We start from the raw sequence: 16,166 nt of genomic DNA on the forward strand, positions 1-16,166 counted from the left end.
CCACTTTCAGTTGGAGCAGACAGGAAAGAGGTATTCAACACAAACCACTGGTATGATAACATCTTTTGTAGCTTAAAAAAAAAGTCTTAAAGTTCTGTAATAAATATTAATGTTTTAATTTGCCTGTATAGTAGTACAATACTTGATTACGAATTAGAAATAGTACCAGAGTATCTAACAATACAAGACTTCTTACCTGCTTGGAGGTTTCTGGCTTTTGACCTTGTTTTTTGGCTCATAGTCAGATTCACTATCTTCACAACTGCTTTTCTCTCTATCTTCCTCTGATTCAGAATCAGAACCAGTTCCTGATACTGACCCTGACCCAGACATTTGCCAGTCTTCACTGTACATATTGAGAGACAAAACAGTAACTCACATTAGGTTTTGGGGGGTTTTTGTTTGGTGGTTTTTGGGTTGTGTTTTTTTTTTTTTTTTTAAAAATCGGGTATTCACCACAGGTTTGCTGCTTTAATTTCAACATTCTTCACAGAAATAAAAATGTTATAATAGTCATTTCAGCTGGAAGAACAGAAACTTATCATGAATGGATAACAGGTAAAAATTCAACTCCCTTTGAAGCCATTGGGCATTAAGTTTTCTGTTATCAAGAGGTAGATGTAAAAAACAAATCAAACCAAAAATCTGGATTTCTGTATAAATTACAGCTTTAATAATTGAGTTAATTTGACATCAATAAACCCAAAGTCCTTAACAAGACTTTAGCTGGAAAGATACATATTTACTGGAACTTACCTATGCTCAAGTCATAAAATCCCATAACATTATATTTTGCAGAATCCAAAATTCTCTAATAGCTATATGTTCCCTGTGCCTCATGTGAATAATTAGCAACTTCAGTACAGGAACCAAAAATGATGCAGAAACAGATTTGAAAAACACACAGAAAGGCTTGAACCATGGCAATCTGAGAGGCATTGGCTCCCAAAAGCCCCCACTGAGTTTCCAAATCAGTGCTTCACACCCATGCAAGATACTATGAGTAAGCCACTTGTGACTCCCAGTGGCAGTATCTCTGTGGTCCTGCTTAGCTGAGATCTACTTTGCAACAGGAAAGATGTACCCACTGATCAACAGTATCTTACCTCAGACTCTATACAGAGAAATTTAATCTTAATAGCTTGGGGGGGGGGGGGGGGAGGGGCAGGGAAAGAAAAGTCTGGCATGCATTCTTGAAAGGTTGCTAAATCTTTATACTACCATTTATGATCAGGTTTAGGGGTCTTCGACCAAGATGCTCAAACAGTACTAATGGCCTTCAAAGGCAGAATATTACTCGAAGGCCTTTTCATTAAATTTCAGATCAGGAAGCCTAAGAATCAGTGCTTTGATGCTTCTTTCACTTAAATATGCATTGGTCCTAGAAGTTACATTTTCATTGTGGTCAATGCATCTGTGTGCCTTGGAACTAACTACAGAATCATCTGTCTCCTTAAAAGATTTTTTTTTTTCTGCAAGCAGTAAATTAAAAAACACCCAACACCCCCCCCCCCCCCCCCCCCCAAATAAAAACAATAAAAACCCACCCCAAACCAACCAACTCCCCCACCCTATGCAAATCCACAACCTGTATTTATTTGGAGATATAGACAACATATAAACCACCATACTCTAGGGCTTGGATCTTGTACTAAGTTATATATAGAGAAATCTGATCTGCATGTCAGGTAACAACTGCAAACATACTTGTTCAAAATAGGTATAAATCAAAATTGAAGCACTGGATATATGAGGTTATTTGGTTACTAGTTTCTAAACTTAAATATCTTTCCTGTAACAGAGTATGTTATTAGGTGTAATCACATTCTTAAGTAACAGAAGACTGTTAATAACAATTCATCACTAGAAAAGTACTATTTTGCATAGCAAGCTTTTTTGCCTCCCCCTCCCCCCCCAATACCATTTCTTGAAGATATTATATTGGCAACCCTGAATATTGAGATGATTCAATTAACTGGATAAGAGGAATGAGAGAACAATTCAATTTCTATACACCCTTCATGAAAAGAAAACAAAACAAAAAACCCCCAAAACACAAACAAAAACCCACCAACCTAAACCAGCCCCAAAACAACAACAAACCAAACCCCACAAAATCCCAAAACAAAAACACCCCCACCCCCACCGCCACAGGTCACTATCAATGAAAAGGTATAACTTTTTTCACAAACTTTTAGATCTAAAGCTTAAAACCAGATCAATTTCAACCTCGCTTTATTGACTAGCCAAGACAGTTTATTACTGTCAAACCTGTAATAATTTTTTTGGTTTTTGCCTCTAAAGCATTTAAAAATTTGACATGAACTACGGGATTCCAACTTAAATTTTATCTGAGACAACCTACTTAAGTAGTTTCCTATTTCAATAATTTTCAGAGAGGACCTTCAACTCAAAAATATGCCGCAAATAAGACTACTTTAAAAATAAAAAGTGCTGATGAATGTTTTTCAGTAACACTGTAGGTAATACAGTCGCTTTTGCTCAGAAATGAATAGTGATATATATGTATTTATTTTAAAATATTCCAAAAACGTTAATCAAAATTGAGAAGCACAAGATTATGTATTTCAAGTGCAGAGAAGTGAAGCCTAGGTAATTATAAGCATTATGTCACCATAACAAAAAATTATATTATTTATGAAAAACATCTTACTCTCTATGTTTTTTCTTTGTTTCACTGGAAGAGTCATCTGCAGAATCTTCACTGCTTGATGAATCCTGCAGATGAAGAAAAGAATATATATGATTTATTACCACAAAAAGAATGAAGTATTTCTGGTATTAAAAAGATAATTCAGCTCCCACTTTCAAACTGAAATCATATTCTTAATGTCTTATCCTCTTCATCCCCCTCAGCGTACCCACTGACATTGAATAAGATCAGGATTGCTACTGATTTCATATTTCTCCATCTATGAATATACCATGTCAGCAGAACTCTAGAAAACACTACAAAAAAACCTGTCTTAAAATATAATCATTGTGCCTACATATAGTCATAGTTTAGACTGCTGCAAGTTAATAAATCAAGATGAAGGTTCTATCAAAAGCCTAATAAAATCTCCTGCCCTTTGAGAGCTCTCTCACCTTTCATATCCTCTCACATTTAAACACCACTAAGACAATTTTGAGAATAGCATGTATGTTTCTTCTCTCTCCACTCCTAAACAAAAAATAATAAATAAATCGATAAACCCTCTTAAAATTATTTTCCTAAAACCAATCTCAGAGATTAAATTTAGATAATTTTTATCCTGAAGAAGAGTCTTCAGGAAAAGAGTACTTAGCAACAACTATAAATTAATATTTTAACTATATATAATTAACTCCTTTGTTTAGTTTTAACAATGAGCAGCTAAATCTGACTAAAAAAAGATGATAAAGACACCCAGAGTAATGATTAAAGACTTGTGATCACAATGCTTACTTTTTTTTTTTTAATAATGAAGGAAATATTAAAGTCTGCTTTTAAATAAATTCTAATTCACAGTCACTAGTGTCCTTAAAAGATACTCCGACTGCACAAAGTCAACTTTTTTAAAACCTAAACCATAGGCTAAACAAATCTCTAAAATTGAAGTATGGTTCTCAAAATACAAGAATTCTTTTATAACTGTTACAAAAGTTGCAAAAATCTAGCTTTCTACTCCATATAGTGTTTTTAAAAACTGCAGCAGCTACCTTTATATAGAAACAATAGTGGAAAAGTCTTTTAGTATTTTTAACTGTCTTTATGGAACTCAGAAGGCAGAAATACAATGAAAGTTAGTACTACATGACTTGAAAATTTTGTCCATACATCACAAAATATCTAGCTAAAAATATCAATCTAAACTGCTATCATTTTGGCACAACTCACCTGAAAACATGCAACTAAATATTTCCCCCCCCCCATGTTTCCTTATAAACATGGCAGTTATTTGAACATTACTTTTATAGACTAAAACCAGACTTTTTAAGCACACACACACACACACTTAAGAGAATAGATCTTGGTCTACATAATTTTATTCTAACATATGGGGTAATGAGACATGCATGTTTACATTTTATTTACTAACTTATATGTTATTCACCTCTTCTGAACCACTGTCTGATGAGGCCGCCTTCTGCTGTTGTTGTTTCTTGAGCACTGCTGATTTCTGCACAGCAAGTATACTTGGACTGGACTTCCAAAACTGAATTGGAATTCAGATACAAGAGTCATTTAAACCTATTGAAACTTTAAAGTTTACCACATGCTTACTTTTCTTAAGATGAGCAGCATCACTATTAAGATGGATCTCAATTTTATTAATAATAAAAAATTCACTATAAAATACCGCATGCATTAATAATAATGGATAGCATTTTAAAGTAGTGAGACTTCTGCAAAAAGGAATGTTATATGAGAATTGCCGGCACAATTTTTACGGTAACTACAACAATAGTTGTGCAGGCCTCTGTATTATCAAGATAACTTTTTTTTTTTTAAAGTAAATTTTTAAACTGATCTAGATAGATAAGTCCCTTCAGGCCACTTAGCTGATATATTTTTGCGTCATATGGGAATACCTAAGTACATAGAATATCTCAAGTTGGAAGGGACCCATAAGGATCATCAAGTCCAACTCCCTGCTCCTCGCAGGACTACCTAAAACTAAACCATATGGCTAAGAGCATTGTCCAGATGCTCCTTGAACTCTGACAGGCTTGGTGCCATGACCACTTCCCTGGGGAGCCTGTTCCAGTGACCGACCACCCTCTCGGTGAAGAACCTTTTCCTAAGGTCCAGTCTGAACTTCCCCTGACACAGCTTCATTCCATTTCCCCGTGTCCTATCGCTGGTCACCAGAGAGAGGAGATCAGCACCTCCCCCTCTGCTGCCCCCCTTGAGGGAGTTGTAGACTGCGATGAGGTCACCCCTCAGCCTTCTCTTCTCCAAGCTGAACAAGCCAAGTGACCTCAGCTGCTCCTCCTAAGCCTTACCCTCGAGACCTTTCACTGTCTTGGTCGCCCTCCTCTGGACACACTCCAATAGTTTGATATCCTTCTTATATTGAGGCACCCAAAACTGCACACAGTACTTGAGATGGGGCCGCACCAGTGCGGTGTAGAGTGGGACAATCACCTCCCTCGACTGGCTAGCTATGCTATGCTTGATGCACCCCAGGACACAGTTGGCCCTTTTGGCTGCCAGGGCACACGGTTGACTCATATTCAACTTGCCATCAACCCAAACCCCCAGATCTCTTTCCACGGGGCTGCTCTCCAGCCTCTCCTCCCCCAATTTGTACGTATAACCAGGATTATCCCATCCCAGGTGCAGAATCCAGCACTTGCTCTTGTTAAGTTCCATACGGTTGGTGATTGCCCGGCTCTCTAGTCTATCCAGATCTCTCTGTAAGGCCTCTCTACCCTCGAGGGAGTCCACAGCTCCTCCTAGTTTAGTATCATCGGCAAACTTACTTAATGTACATTTGACTCCTGCATCCAGATCATTTACAAAAACATTAAAGAGCACTGGCCCTAAAATCGAGCCCTGGGGAACCCCACTGGTGACTGGCCGCCAGCCTGATGTAACCCCATTTACTAAAACTCGTTGAGCCCAACCCGTCAGCCAATTGTTCACCCATCATATTATGGACTTGTCTAGCTATGTGCTGGACATTTTGTCCAGAAGGATACTGTGAGAGACACTATCAAAAGCATAAACACAGACAACAACAACAAAAAAACCACCACAAAAACAGAATCCTTAACAGGCTTTGAATCTTACGATAGGAAATATTTTATTTCCTTTCTATATATCATATGTCATCCAAATTAAGGCCATATTACACAGAGAAAGAGGAGAGTTCAGGTAACTTTCATCCATTGCATTTAAGAGATTTCTGAACACCACTTTTTTTTCCTAAATTTGGCAGACTTTTTTTCCCCATACAGAAGACAAGCCTAAAATTGTCATACAATCATTTATTGATATGAAGAAACTAAGCATTAGAGAGACAACTTAAAAAAATTTTAGAAATAACATTATGTTTGGCTTTGTCTTCAAAAACATGCAATAAGTTAATAGTTGCTTCTGCGTGATAAAATTCAGGTAAGTATCTAACTGTAGGTATTTACAGAGATGAGACTTTAAGAGCCCAGTGTTTGTTATTGGAGCTAAGCATGTGCATTCACTAACCCAATCAAGTTAAAATTCTAAGTAAAAATTATGGGGGGTTTGTTTGTTTAAATTAAAACTGCTCTTGTAACTACTCTGTACAGAGTGTTTTTCCCCCCCCCCCCAAAGGGTTAATTTATATGGTTTTTTTTTTACCTCAGATCCATCAACTTTTGGTGGTGGTTTAGCTTGAACTTGTTTCTTCTCTCTAGATGTGTCAGACTCTGATTCTGATTGACTGCCTGACTCTGAACCAGACTCAGAGTCACTGCTACCTGATTGACTGCTACTTCCATCACTACTGCTTCCAGAGCTTGAACTAGATCCAGAAGCTGATGCTGACTCAGAATCATCATCTGATTGGCTGCAATTAGAAGTTAACAGGATATTACAGAATGGCTAATTAAACAGGATTAAAAAAAAAAGTCACATTAAAAAGACTTTAGCTTCACCTTTAAATCAATTGTTAGGTTAGCCCAGACACATGAATAGCATACAAATGAATGCACTGGATTAAATAAATCAGGAATGAAAATTCAGAGTTTAATCAGATACTTTTCACTAAACCTTAAAAGAAAAACAAGAAAGAAAGAAGGGGAAGAAAAAAAAAAAAAAAAAGGCAAGAAAGAAGGGAGAACATTAATCATTAACGTAGAAGAGTCAAACAAGGGTATTTCTCACCCACCCAAACCCTTTCTTAGCTCTATCAAATCCCACATATTTTTGTGTATACACACACACACACACAATTGTTTTAAGTCTTTTTAGATCAGCAGTGTCCCCCCACAGTTTTTTTTGAGCATGCATTTCTTCAAAGCAAATATAAACTCCGTTTTGTTTCCCTAGTTTTACTTTTTTCATAAAAACAATAAGGAAAAAAAAGTATCTTTAAGGAAGTACTCGCAAACTACATTTCTTGTTGTGATTTGGACAAACTATAGACAAAATACTACCAAATACTCGATTAAATAAAGTGTTTATAAAAGTAACTGGAAAATCAGAAGTGTGTTGTCACACATAATATAAATCCATGCAGACCATCTTATACTGTTAAAATAATGGAAATAAAATTCCTCACACAGACAAACTCTGAGTTTGTCACTGATTATATGACTTGTGCCAAGTCATATAATCAGTGACCTTAGTATATTCTTGAGCCACTGGATTATTCCACCTGTACATTCATTTCACATTAGATTTAACATATTTAAATAGAATAATATTTAAAGTTAAACATTTATTTCATGACTATTCAAAAACATAGAAACATTTGGTTTTCTAGAACAATTTTACAAAGGAACAGAGTTAAAACTTTAAATCAAATTCCTCATTAGGTTAAATACTACCATACTTTAGAGATATCATGAGGGAAAACATTTTAATTACAACACCACACAAGCAAAATAATTTTAAAATATGTACATTTGGGTTGCAAGCATTTAAAAAGAAACAAACCCCCAGTAAAGATAATACCAAAATCCAAAACAATAAAACCCCAAAAGCTAATATCAAAGTCTAAGCCTATCACTGCCAGCACAATTCATCTGGCTGTCAGCCAGCAAGGGTGTGTGTGCATGGGGGTGGTGGCAGCAGCAGCAGGTTGATCATCTTCTGCACTAGAACACACTTAATTGACAACATTTAAAGCCACAAAACAGAACCACTACTCTCCCTGTTGTTAACACCAATTAAATTGTACTAGTGAGGGGAAAAACGATGAATGAAGTTATTCACAAATCGATTCCTGTAGACAGCACCTCAACCAACCATCTGTGTCTGTTGACTTTGAAAGAAAGAAACAAAGCCTATAACACTAACATATTAACCTGACTTCAAAAATAAAAGCAAGGCACCCACTGTAGAATATGACTGGAGTTTAAACTATTTACCAGAAATTAAGGGCAACATCCATCATGATTCACCAAAGGTATTTTAAATACAATAGTATTATTGTACACAACTGTTATCTTACCTTTAGTGTTGGGTAAATTAGAGTATTATAAAACAATAGCATTTCTCAGCATAGCACAGTGCCATAGATAAATGTCACAGAGACTGTGGAAGATGGTACATGAAGAGAAGAAAATTCAGCAAGGAGAAACCTCGAGACAAGTAAATACCTGCCAGACAAGTCCCTGGGACAAAACACCACCAAAAATGCCTAAATCCTACATTTAGATAAATAAGCAAAAATCATGTCAGTAAGATTCACAGTTGATGGGAAATGTTAACAGTTTAATGTTTTTCAACATAGGAAGTAAGTGGCAAGTTCAAAAACAAAAGGATTGTGAGACAGAAAGAAAAAGTCTAGTAGATATTGCAAGTATTTGCTCAGGAGCTAGATGTAAAGAACTCTACTAATTCCAAATCATTTTCTTTATGAAGAGATCAACTAGCTATCATCTATGCTCTTCATTAAGTAATACCAATCCATCAACAGATGTGGATCATACAATATTCAGTGTTCAGACAAAACACATAGACTCCTTATCTTGGCAACATTGCCTCTTAACAATGGCTGCCTGGGAATGGATTCCCCACTGGGCTTAGCAGGATCAGCAAAATAAGACCTATCTCATCATCCCTGCTTCTCACAGTAAATTGACCCAGTTTGGACATGAGGAGGGTAATATGACCAGACTGCATATCAACTAATAGTAACACCTGAAAAAGAGTAAAAGTTTCAAAGTCAGTATTCAACTGACTTATTAATAAATGTAAGATTCTGCTACAAATCTGTAGCTAGAAGCAAGAGGGATGGGGAGATGACGAAAGGAAAATACAGGAAACAAGGAAAAAAAAAAATCAAATAATAAGGTTCACCACAATTGTTTCAGGGCTACCCCACAGAAACCCTCTATGAGAAAGAATGCAGGATCACTACTGTAGACTAACAGCTAATTTGTACTTAGAATAAAGAAAAAACAGAAAGATAAAGTTTAAAGGCCCTACCATCCACAAGGTTTTACTAAGCTGTCTTATCCCACAGTGTTAAATCAGCACAAGAAAATGGGAAAAGGCAAACTGAGCATCAGCAAGTTTTTTTGAAAACAAGGCCTTGCTAAAACATTATTCAAATCTTGAGATGCTATGGCAGTGCTCATACATGCTTTAAAAAGTTTCAAATTCACTGGTAAAAAGTACCTATGGGAGTTCAAGCACAGAGGACTAGTGTGTACTGAGCAGAGTTTACTTCAACTCTAGTCATCCAAATTAATGCAGATGTGTGAAACTACACTAGTTTCCATCTGTACACCCTCTTATATGTACCACATATTCACAGAGATCTTGATGTAACTACAGCACACACAAAAAACAGACAAGATGAATAGCTGTGACTTCATTTTTACTGAAGTGTAGAGAACTTGCCTATTCATTGGCCACAGGATGACCAGCTGTGGAAGGCTCTGAGGACTATCAGCACACATTTAATTTATCACATGTTCTCACTGTGGGGGGGTCCATTTCTACCCTAAGCTTCAGTAGAACTTTGACTTGGAGACACAACCCCTACAAGGGCAGTATTATAACCCAAAAACCAGAAGTTTGTATCTGCAAAGGAGGTAGGAAGCAGGGCAATATATGAGTACATTCTACATATTCTGCAAGATACACTATAGATTGCTGAGATCGTACAAGCAGCACTGCATGACACAATACTTTTAAAACTCCAATAGCTGCAATAGTCTGTATATCAAAGGACTTTCCTCTGAGAAATATAATGGATTTAAACCAACAGTAATAGTGATGAGGAACCCTAGGCAAAACACACACTATACAGTAAATACTACAGGATAAATGCTCAATTTTCAACATTTAAAAAAAAAAAAAGCAAAAACAAAAAAAACCCAACACACCACCAACCCCCCCCCCAACACCCCCAAAACCCAACTTTTCCAAACATCAGAGAGAAAATTTATATTCTTATTTCTACCACTGAGATCACTATAGTCTAAGAGCCAGAAGAGAACAAATTTATGCCAAGGCAAATCACTAGCTGTCACATATTTCCAGGTGCAGACTGTGTCCTTGTTTTTCCTGTACTTTGGCCAAACCTTAAAAAAAGAATTTTTTTTTTTTAAACATTCCTTCTTTCACAAAGTGTAAAACTGATATGCCAGTATTTCAAACTATGACATTCAACCAACTTTTTTTTTTAAAATAAGAACTTAATAATAGCATCTTTCAAAGTCAATTTTACACTAACATAGGTGTCATGAAAAGGCTTAAGAACAAGGAACTCAGTTTAGCCACTCCCTCTATCAAACTCATTGCCTCTGCTCTCTCACAAAAATCATTTTTTCTTAAACCTAGGGGAAAAAAAAAAAAAAAAAATTACATACACACATATACATACACACACACAAAAATAAAATGGAAAACTCATTCCCTAACCAAGCTATTTGGAGATTGCAGCAGTTGAAAGAAGACATCTTTGTATCAATACCACAAAAAAAAGTCTCTTGCCTAACAGGACTACTTACCTATTCAAACAGAAGTTGAACGGAAATTTTCAGCCTAAGATTTATTTCTCAATTATCTTTAAAAGGTAACTACAATATGTAGGTAGCATAAGAAACAGATCAGCATCAGCCAGACTACCAACTTGGATGATCAACTTCTGAGATAAAGCAATGCCTTACTTGTTTTTGAAGTAATACTTGTAAGAAAGCAGCAACAATAAAGACAACAGACCTATTTAACTTTCTAAAAAAAAAATTAAAAAAAATAAAAAAATATTCAAGAAACTCTTCAAAATATGCCAAGGCTTGCTTGGAACAAAGGAAGAAGTGTTATTTAAAGAGGAGACTAAAAAACCTACTTCTTCTCTCACACCAAAATGTCTGCAGCATTCTAGCCACATCTCTTAAGCAGTGCCCACAATAAAAACTGGGATATTGAAAATTAAGTATTTTGAAAATTATATCTTACTGAAAAACTACTGTAGTAAGCTACCATAGGAATAGTTTTCAATTTCAACTTCTTTTCAACACAGCTAACTAGCAGTTTGCTACACCATATCAATTTACCACCAGAGAGCATCCCTTTCTAGCACTTTGCTTTTGATATATGTACTTGGCTTTTTATTTTTGTTTCACTTGTCTAGTGCTGACCTAGTCAAAATTTAACAGAGTCATTACTTCTCAGTATCACCTAAGCAGGGCCCAGATTCACCCTGCCTCAGGACTTCATTGTAGCCAATTTTTTTGCTACGGTATTTTAGCTAATGTATTCAGGAAAGAAAAACAGAACTCTCCTCCCCCAGACTCCCCACATTTTACTGCAAACACAAAACTACTGGCACACTAAGGGGTAAAAAACAGTAATGGAGAGCAGCCTTCCTTTCTCCCTAACACGGATACATTAAGCAACCCTTAGTTATTAAAAATTAACATAAATCTCTAATCCCTGTCATGGGATTACCTATGACCCTCTACCACATGAGCAGTAATTCAGATTAAACCCTAGTAATTCAGATGCTAACCCTAGGAGGAAGGATGGAATTATTTAAGAAAAGGTACACAGTTACACACATGCATGTGTTTAAAAAAAAAAAAATCATCTATCATCTTCTTGCAAATAGACGGGGAACTAAGGAAGAAGCAACTTCAAAATTTCACTTTAAATGCTCCTACATTTACTCTGAATTTCAGCAATTTTCACACAATTTGAAAAATGTACAAAGCAGCAGTATGAGCTATCAACAGCTGAAGCCAAGCACCTTGAAAACACAGTCTTGGTCCTCAAACAATATATTTGCCTGCTGGTGAGTGATGCTCCATGAGAATAACTTATTTTGACATTGCTATTAATACCCTCTCCAACCTTCCCTCAACACAGCACCCCCTTAGTGGTGTCAGTGCAGTCTGTATAAGGAACAGATTCAGCTTTTAAAAAACATCCTACCAACTTACAGACCCCACAAAGTAGTGTAACAAGCAAGCACAATTGAACAAGGCAATATTTCTTAAGACTGCTGTCCTGAAGCCAAAGTATAAAACAGTGCAAATCAATACAGAATTTAGGAAAACTAACTAAATAAATTTCAAATTAAAAGGTTTTTTTTTGTTGTTGTTTTCAATTTTAGTACATGCACACACATTCCATATTGCATCATGACAGACTGCAGATGCTTTTCCAAGTGCTTAAAATGTTATGCAGTCTAATATCTTTTCCCCTTTCTTCAAGGAGCATTACTGACATGACCCAAAAAACACAAAAAAAACCAAAAAAAAACAAAAAAACCAAAAAAACCCCAAAAAAACCCAAACAAAACAAAAAAAAAACAAAACCACTGCAGAACTCATTACACTGCAATATCTGCCAGCATTACTGTAAGTTCAGAGAACTTGTTTACCATAGTTTTAAAAATCTAATTGTTTGAGTTTTTGAAGCTTGTAGGAAACAACATACAAGATATAGAAGTTTCATACACATTTCTAGCAGCTCAGATGACTTTTTTTTTATCTGCTAAAATGAATACTGTAACAACTATTATAGAGCAAAACCAATCATAACCAGCTTGAGAAAAGTTCACATTCTTTTGAGAACTTGAAAGACAAGCAATCTCTCACTCCAACAACTTCTATCAGCAGCATGCCACAAGTGGTTTAATCTTTCTTGAGGTTGAAAAGGAAAGGAGATACAGTTTAAGAGAACATGTACATTTTATAGAAATAATCATTGCAAGCTATCATTGCTAACCAAGCTACAAGTGAGAGCATTTCAGACTATACCAAAATTTGATTTTTAAATAGTTGTTCCATTAGGGAAAAGAGAAAACACTCCCCCCACCAAAACAACAACCCCCCCCAAAACACAATACACTTTCATGATAGCAAGACTATTTCCTTTCATCCTTTTATTAAAAGAAGCAGAACCTAAGTTCTATATTAAAGGTGTTTAAAATGTAAATTTATGGAAATAATAGCTGTGAGGTAGTCGTATTTTAACATCCTTGTCATGTTTTCTTTTCTTCCTTTGCCTATGGGCTTCTTTGATTTTCCCTGCATTATCTGTGGCGTAGTATACAAGCAATTCCTCCTCTAGCTAAAGAGCTTTAAATATTACCTGATGCTGTCCAGCTAGGGTCCATATTTTGTCTAACTTTTCTCACAATGAGTAATGCCTATTAACACAAAATAGCACCACTGACCTCTACAAGATTAATCACTTGAACTGGCACTACTAATTACTGAGATTCTGATATTGTATCCCTAATGTTAGGATGCAAGGAACATTAAAACTCAAATATTTCTTCAACCAAAGACTCAGAATACTGTCATAATTACCTGCTACCTAATGCTGTTACATAAATATCATCTCAGGAACAGCAATTCTGATCCTCTGCTCTCCAGAGTTCCTCTTACATAAGAGGACAGGCTCTTCCTGTACAGTCCAGGGTCAGTATCTTTGCTTTAGATGCTTTTATTTGGAACAGTTCAGCAAAAGATGAAAGAGGACACCATACTCATCCTGCTGTGGACACCTGAAGTAGCCTAAAAGAGAGGGTTTGGGTACAACACAACCAGCCTTTTTTCCCTTCTTTCAAAAAAGCCTGCTTTGAAATTGGAAGGTAGGAGGCAATCTTCAGGCACCTAAGCCTAAATTAGAACCTTCCTGTCTTTCTCTCACCCTTTCTGAATATACTCAAGAGACTGGTAGAAAAACCATACGTACCTTACATATAATGAGAGAAAGAGACAGTGCACAAAACTTAATTTTCAGTTAACTATTCACCTGCATTCGTCAATTTACCCTATCTTACCTTGTCACATTATGTCTTCCCTTTACTCTGCTCTTCCATTGCTGTCCTCTTCCAACCAACTCTATCCTGTGGTGTAATTTGCCTTTTTTTTTTTTTTTTACCCTCCCTTCTTCACTGATGAATGTGCTTCCAAGAAGAGACCAAACATCAACAGAAAACATAAATACTATCAAGACTAGAATTGGAAGAACTCTAGATCTAAAACAACAGGGCAAGGCAAATTAAGCTACAGAATAAAGATGCTGTTAATATGATGTATACAGAAAGGGAATATTCAGTATTTGCTGTTGAAGAGCATTTGTGCTCTTTTAGATACTCAATTCTGTTACTCAAAACAGAATTCCTGCTTTTGTAAGTCCCTCTTTCGAAAATGTGTCATATAAGCCTTCCTCCCCCTGCTTCAAGCAATTTTTTTATATTGTTTATATATTATATATATAAAACCCAGTAAAATTAAAACAGCATTATTTGATAAAAGGTATTCTTGAATAAGAAACCATACATTAATGGTACATTAAATAATACATTAAAGCTGGTTAATATTCAAGGATCACCTCCTCCAAGCTCAGGAGCAATGCATCCCAACAAAGAAGTCAGGCAAAAACACCAGGAGGCCTGCATGGATGAACACAGAGCTCCTGGACAAACTCAAACTCAAAAAGGAAGCCTACAGAGGGTGGAAGCAAGGACAGATAGCCTGGGAGGAATACAGAGCAACCAGGGATCAGGTTAGGAAAGCTAAAGCCCTGATAGAATTAAATCTGGCCAGGGATGTCTCTCCTATGAGGACAGGCTGACAGAGTTGGGGTTGTTCAGCCTGGAGAAGAGAAGGCTCCAGGGAGACCTTATAGCAGCCTTCCAGTACCTGAAGGGGGCCTACAAGAAAGCTGGAGAGGGACTTTTTACAAGGGCACATAGTGATAGGACAAGGGGTAATGGCTTTAAACTGAAAGAGGGTAGATTTAGATTAGATAGAAGGAAGAAGTTCTTCACTATGAAGGTGGTGAGGCACTGGAACAGGTTGCCCAGAGAAGTTGTGGGTGCCCCCTCCCTGGAAGTGTTCAAGGCCAGGTTGGCTGGGGCTTTGAGCAACCTGGTCTAGTGGAAGGTGTCCCTGCCCATGGCAGAGGGGTTGGAACCAGATGATCTTTAAGGTCCCTTCCAACCCAAACCATTCTATGATTACATACACTATACTTTGTTCAATTGAAAACAAAACAACAAACAAACAGAAAACAACAACCAAAACCAACAACACTAAATAAAGACAGGAATGCATGAGACTGCACAAAACAGTTATAGGAGCATCACAGGACCATGGAAAAAAAGAAGCAAAAGTGATGGATAAAGCAATAATGATGACCTCTTCAGTCCTGTTGAAGTGAGACTACTTCTCTACCATGCAAACAAATCACTGCAATGATGACAAAGTTAACTGACAATGCTAATCTGCAGTAGTAGGCATGCAGGAATATATACTAAGAATGAATAGCATGCTCTCAGGATGGGATTTCTACATGAAAAAGTATAGTTTCATGTATGTTGGCAAACCAGTGTAAAGTCTACAGAGAGGAGGATATGCAGTAAATAAGCTTCTCACACCCCTAGCCCTTGAGGCAAATAGTTGCATTTGTACAGCAGCATATGTCAAATCTGATTTGGTATGAAAAGTTTGACACAACTAAGAAGTTAGTCTGTATTACATTTTATAGACACTGTCTCTGGATACTCTCAATATATTCAAGAGCAATTTAAGAGAGCAATATTTATTTTCAACCTATTTTGCAAGAAAAGCAAGATAGCTTACTGAGAGTACCAAAAGAGATAATTGTTGCATGTTTGCACCTGTTAATTTTTCAAACCCCAATAAATACCTACAGAATAAAATAAGAGTATGCTTTGGGGAGATGACAGGAGAAGACAGACTTAAAGAAAAACATCACTGACAAACATTAAAAGCAAGCATTCTGTTACAGAGTCGCTAGTTCTTTTCAGTAGTCTTAGGTTTAGCTTCACTAGCTTACCTCTTAAAACAAGGTCCCCCTGATCAGAACACACAACTAGGAACAGTCATCTAATTTATACAAGGCACTAGAAAGAGAAACTTCAAGACAGAAAGCTACACAAGCCATGCTGCAAAAGCACCGTTAGAGCATTTAGACTCCTGTATAAGGCCTAGGTTGATAAAGGACCCAAGAGAGGACAATTTATCACTGCTGATTTAGAAGG

The 16,166-nt window shown here is 36.5% G+C and overlaps 1 protein-coding gene across 1 annotated transcript in view; it reads right to left on the reverse strand.

The window, feature by feature from the left end:
* The window catches only part of LOC309601509 (chromodomain-helicase-DNA-binding protein 1-like), a 61,679-nt gene that overhangs the window by 38,022 nt on the left and 7,491 nt on the right, over positions 1 to 16,166 (reverse strand). Inside the window, exons 3-6 of the mRNA XM_082334541.1 lie at positions 6,326 to 6,533; positions 4,098 to 4,199; positions 2,675 to 2,739; positions 197 to 346 (exon numbers count right to left, since the gene is read on the reverse strand). Coding sequence (XP_082190667.1) covers positions 197 to 346; positions 2,675 to 2,739; positions 4,098 to 4,199; positions 6,326 to 6,533 — 525 coding nt within the window. The remainder of the gene's footprint in view (positions 1 to 196; positions 347 to 2,674; positions 2,740 to 4,097; positions 4,200 to 6,325; positions 6,534 to 16,166) is intronic.

Source organism: Platalea leucorodia (assembly GCF_965183815.1).
Source record: "Platalea leucorodia genome assembly, chromosome: W".
Lineage (NCBI taxonomy): Eukaryota > Metazoa > Chordata > Aves > Pelecaniformes > Threskiornithidae > Platalea > Platalea leucorodia.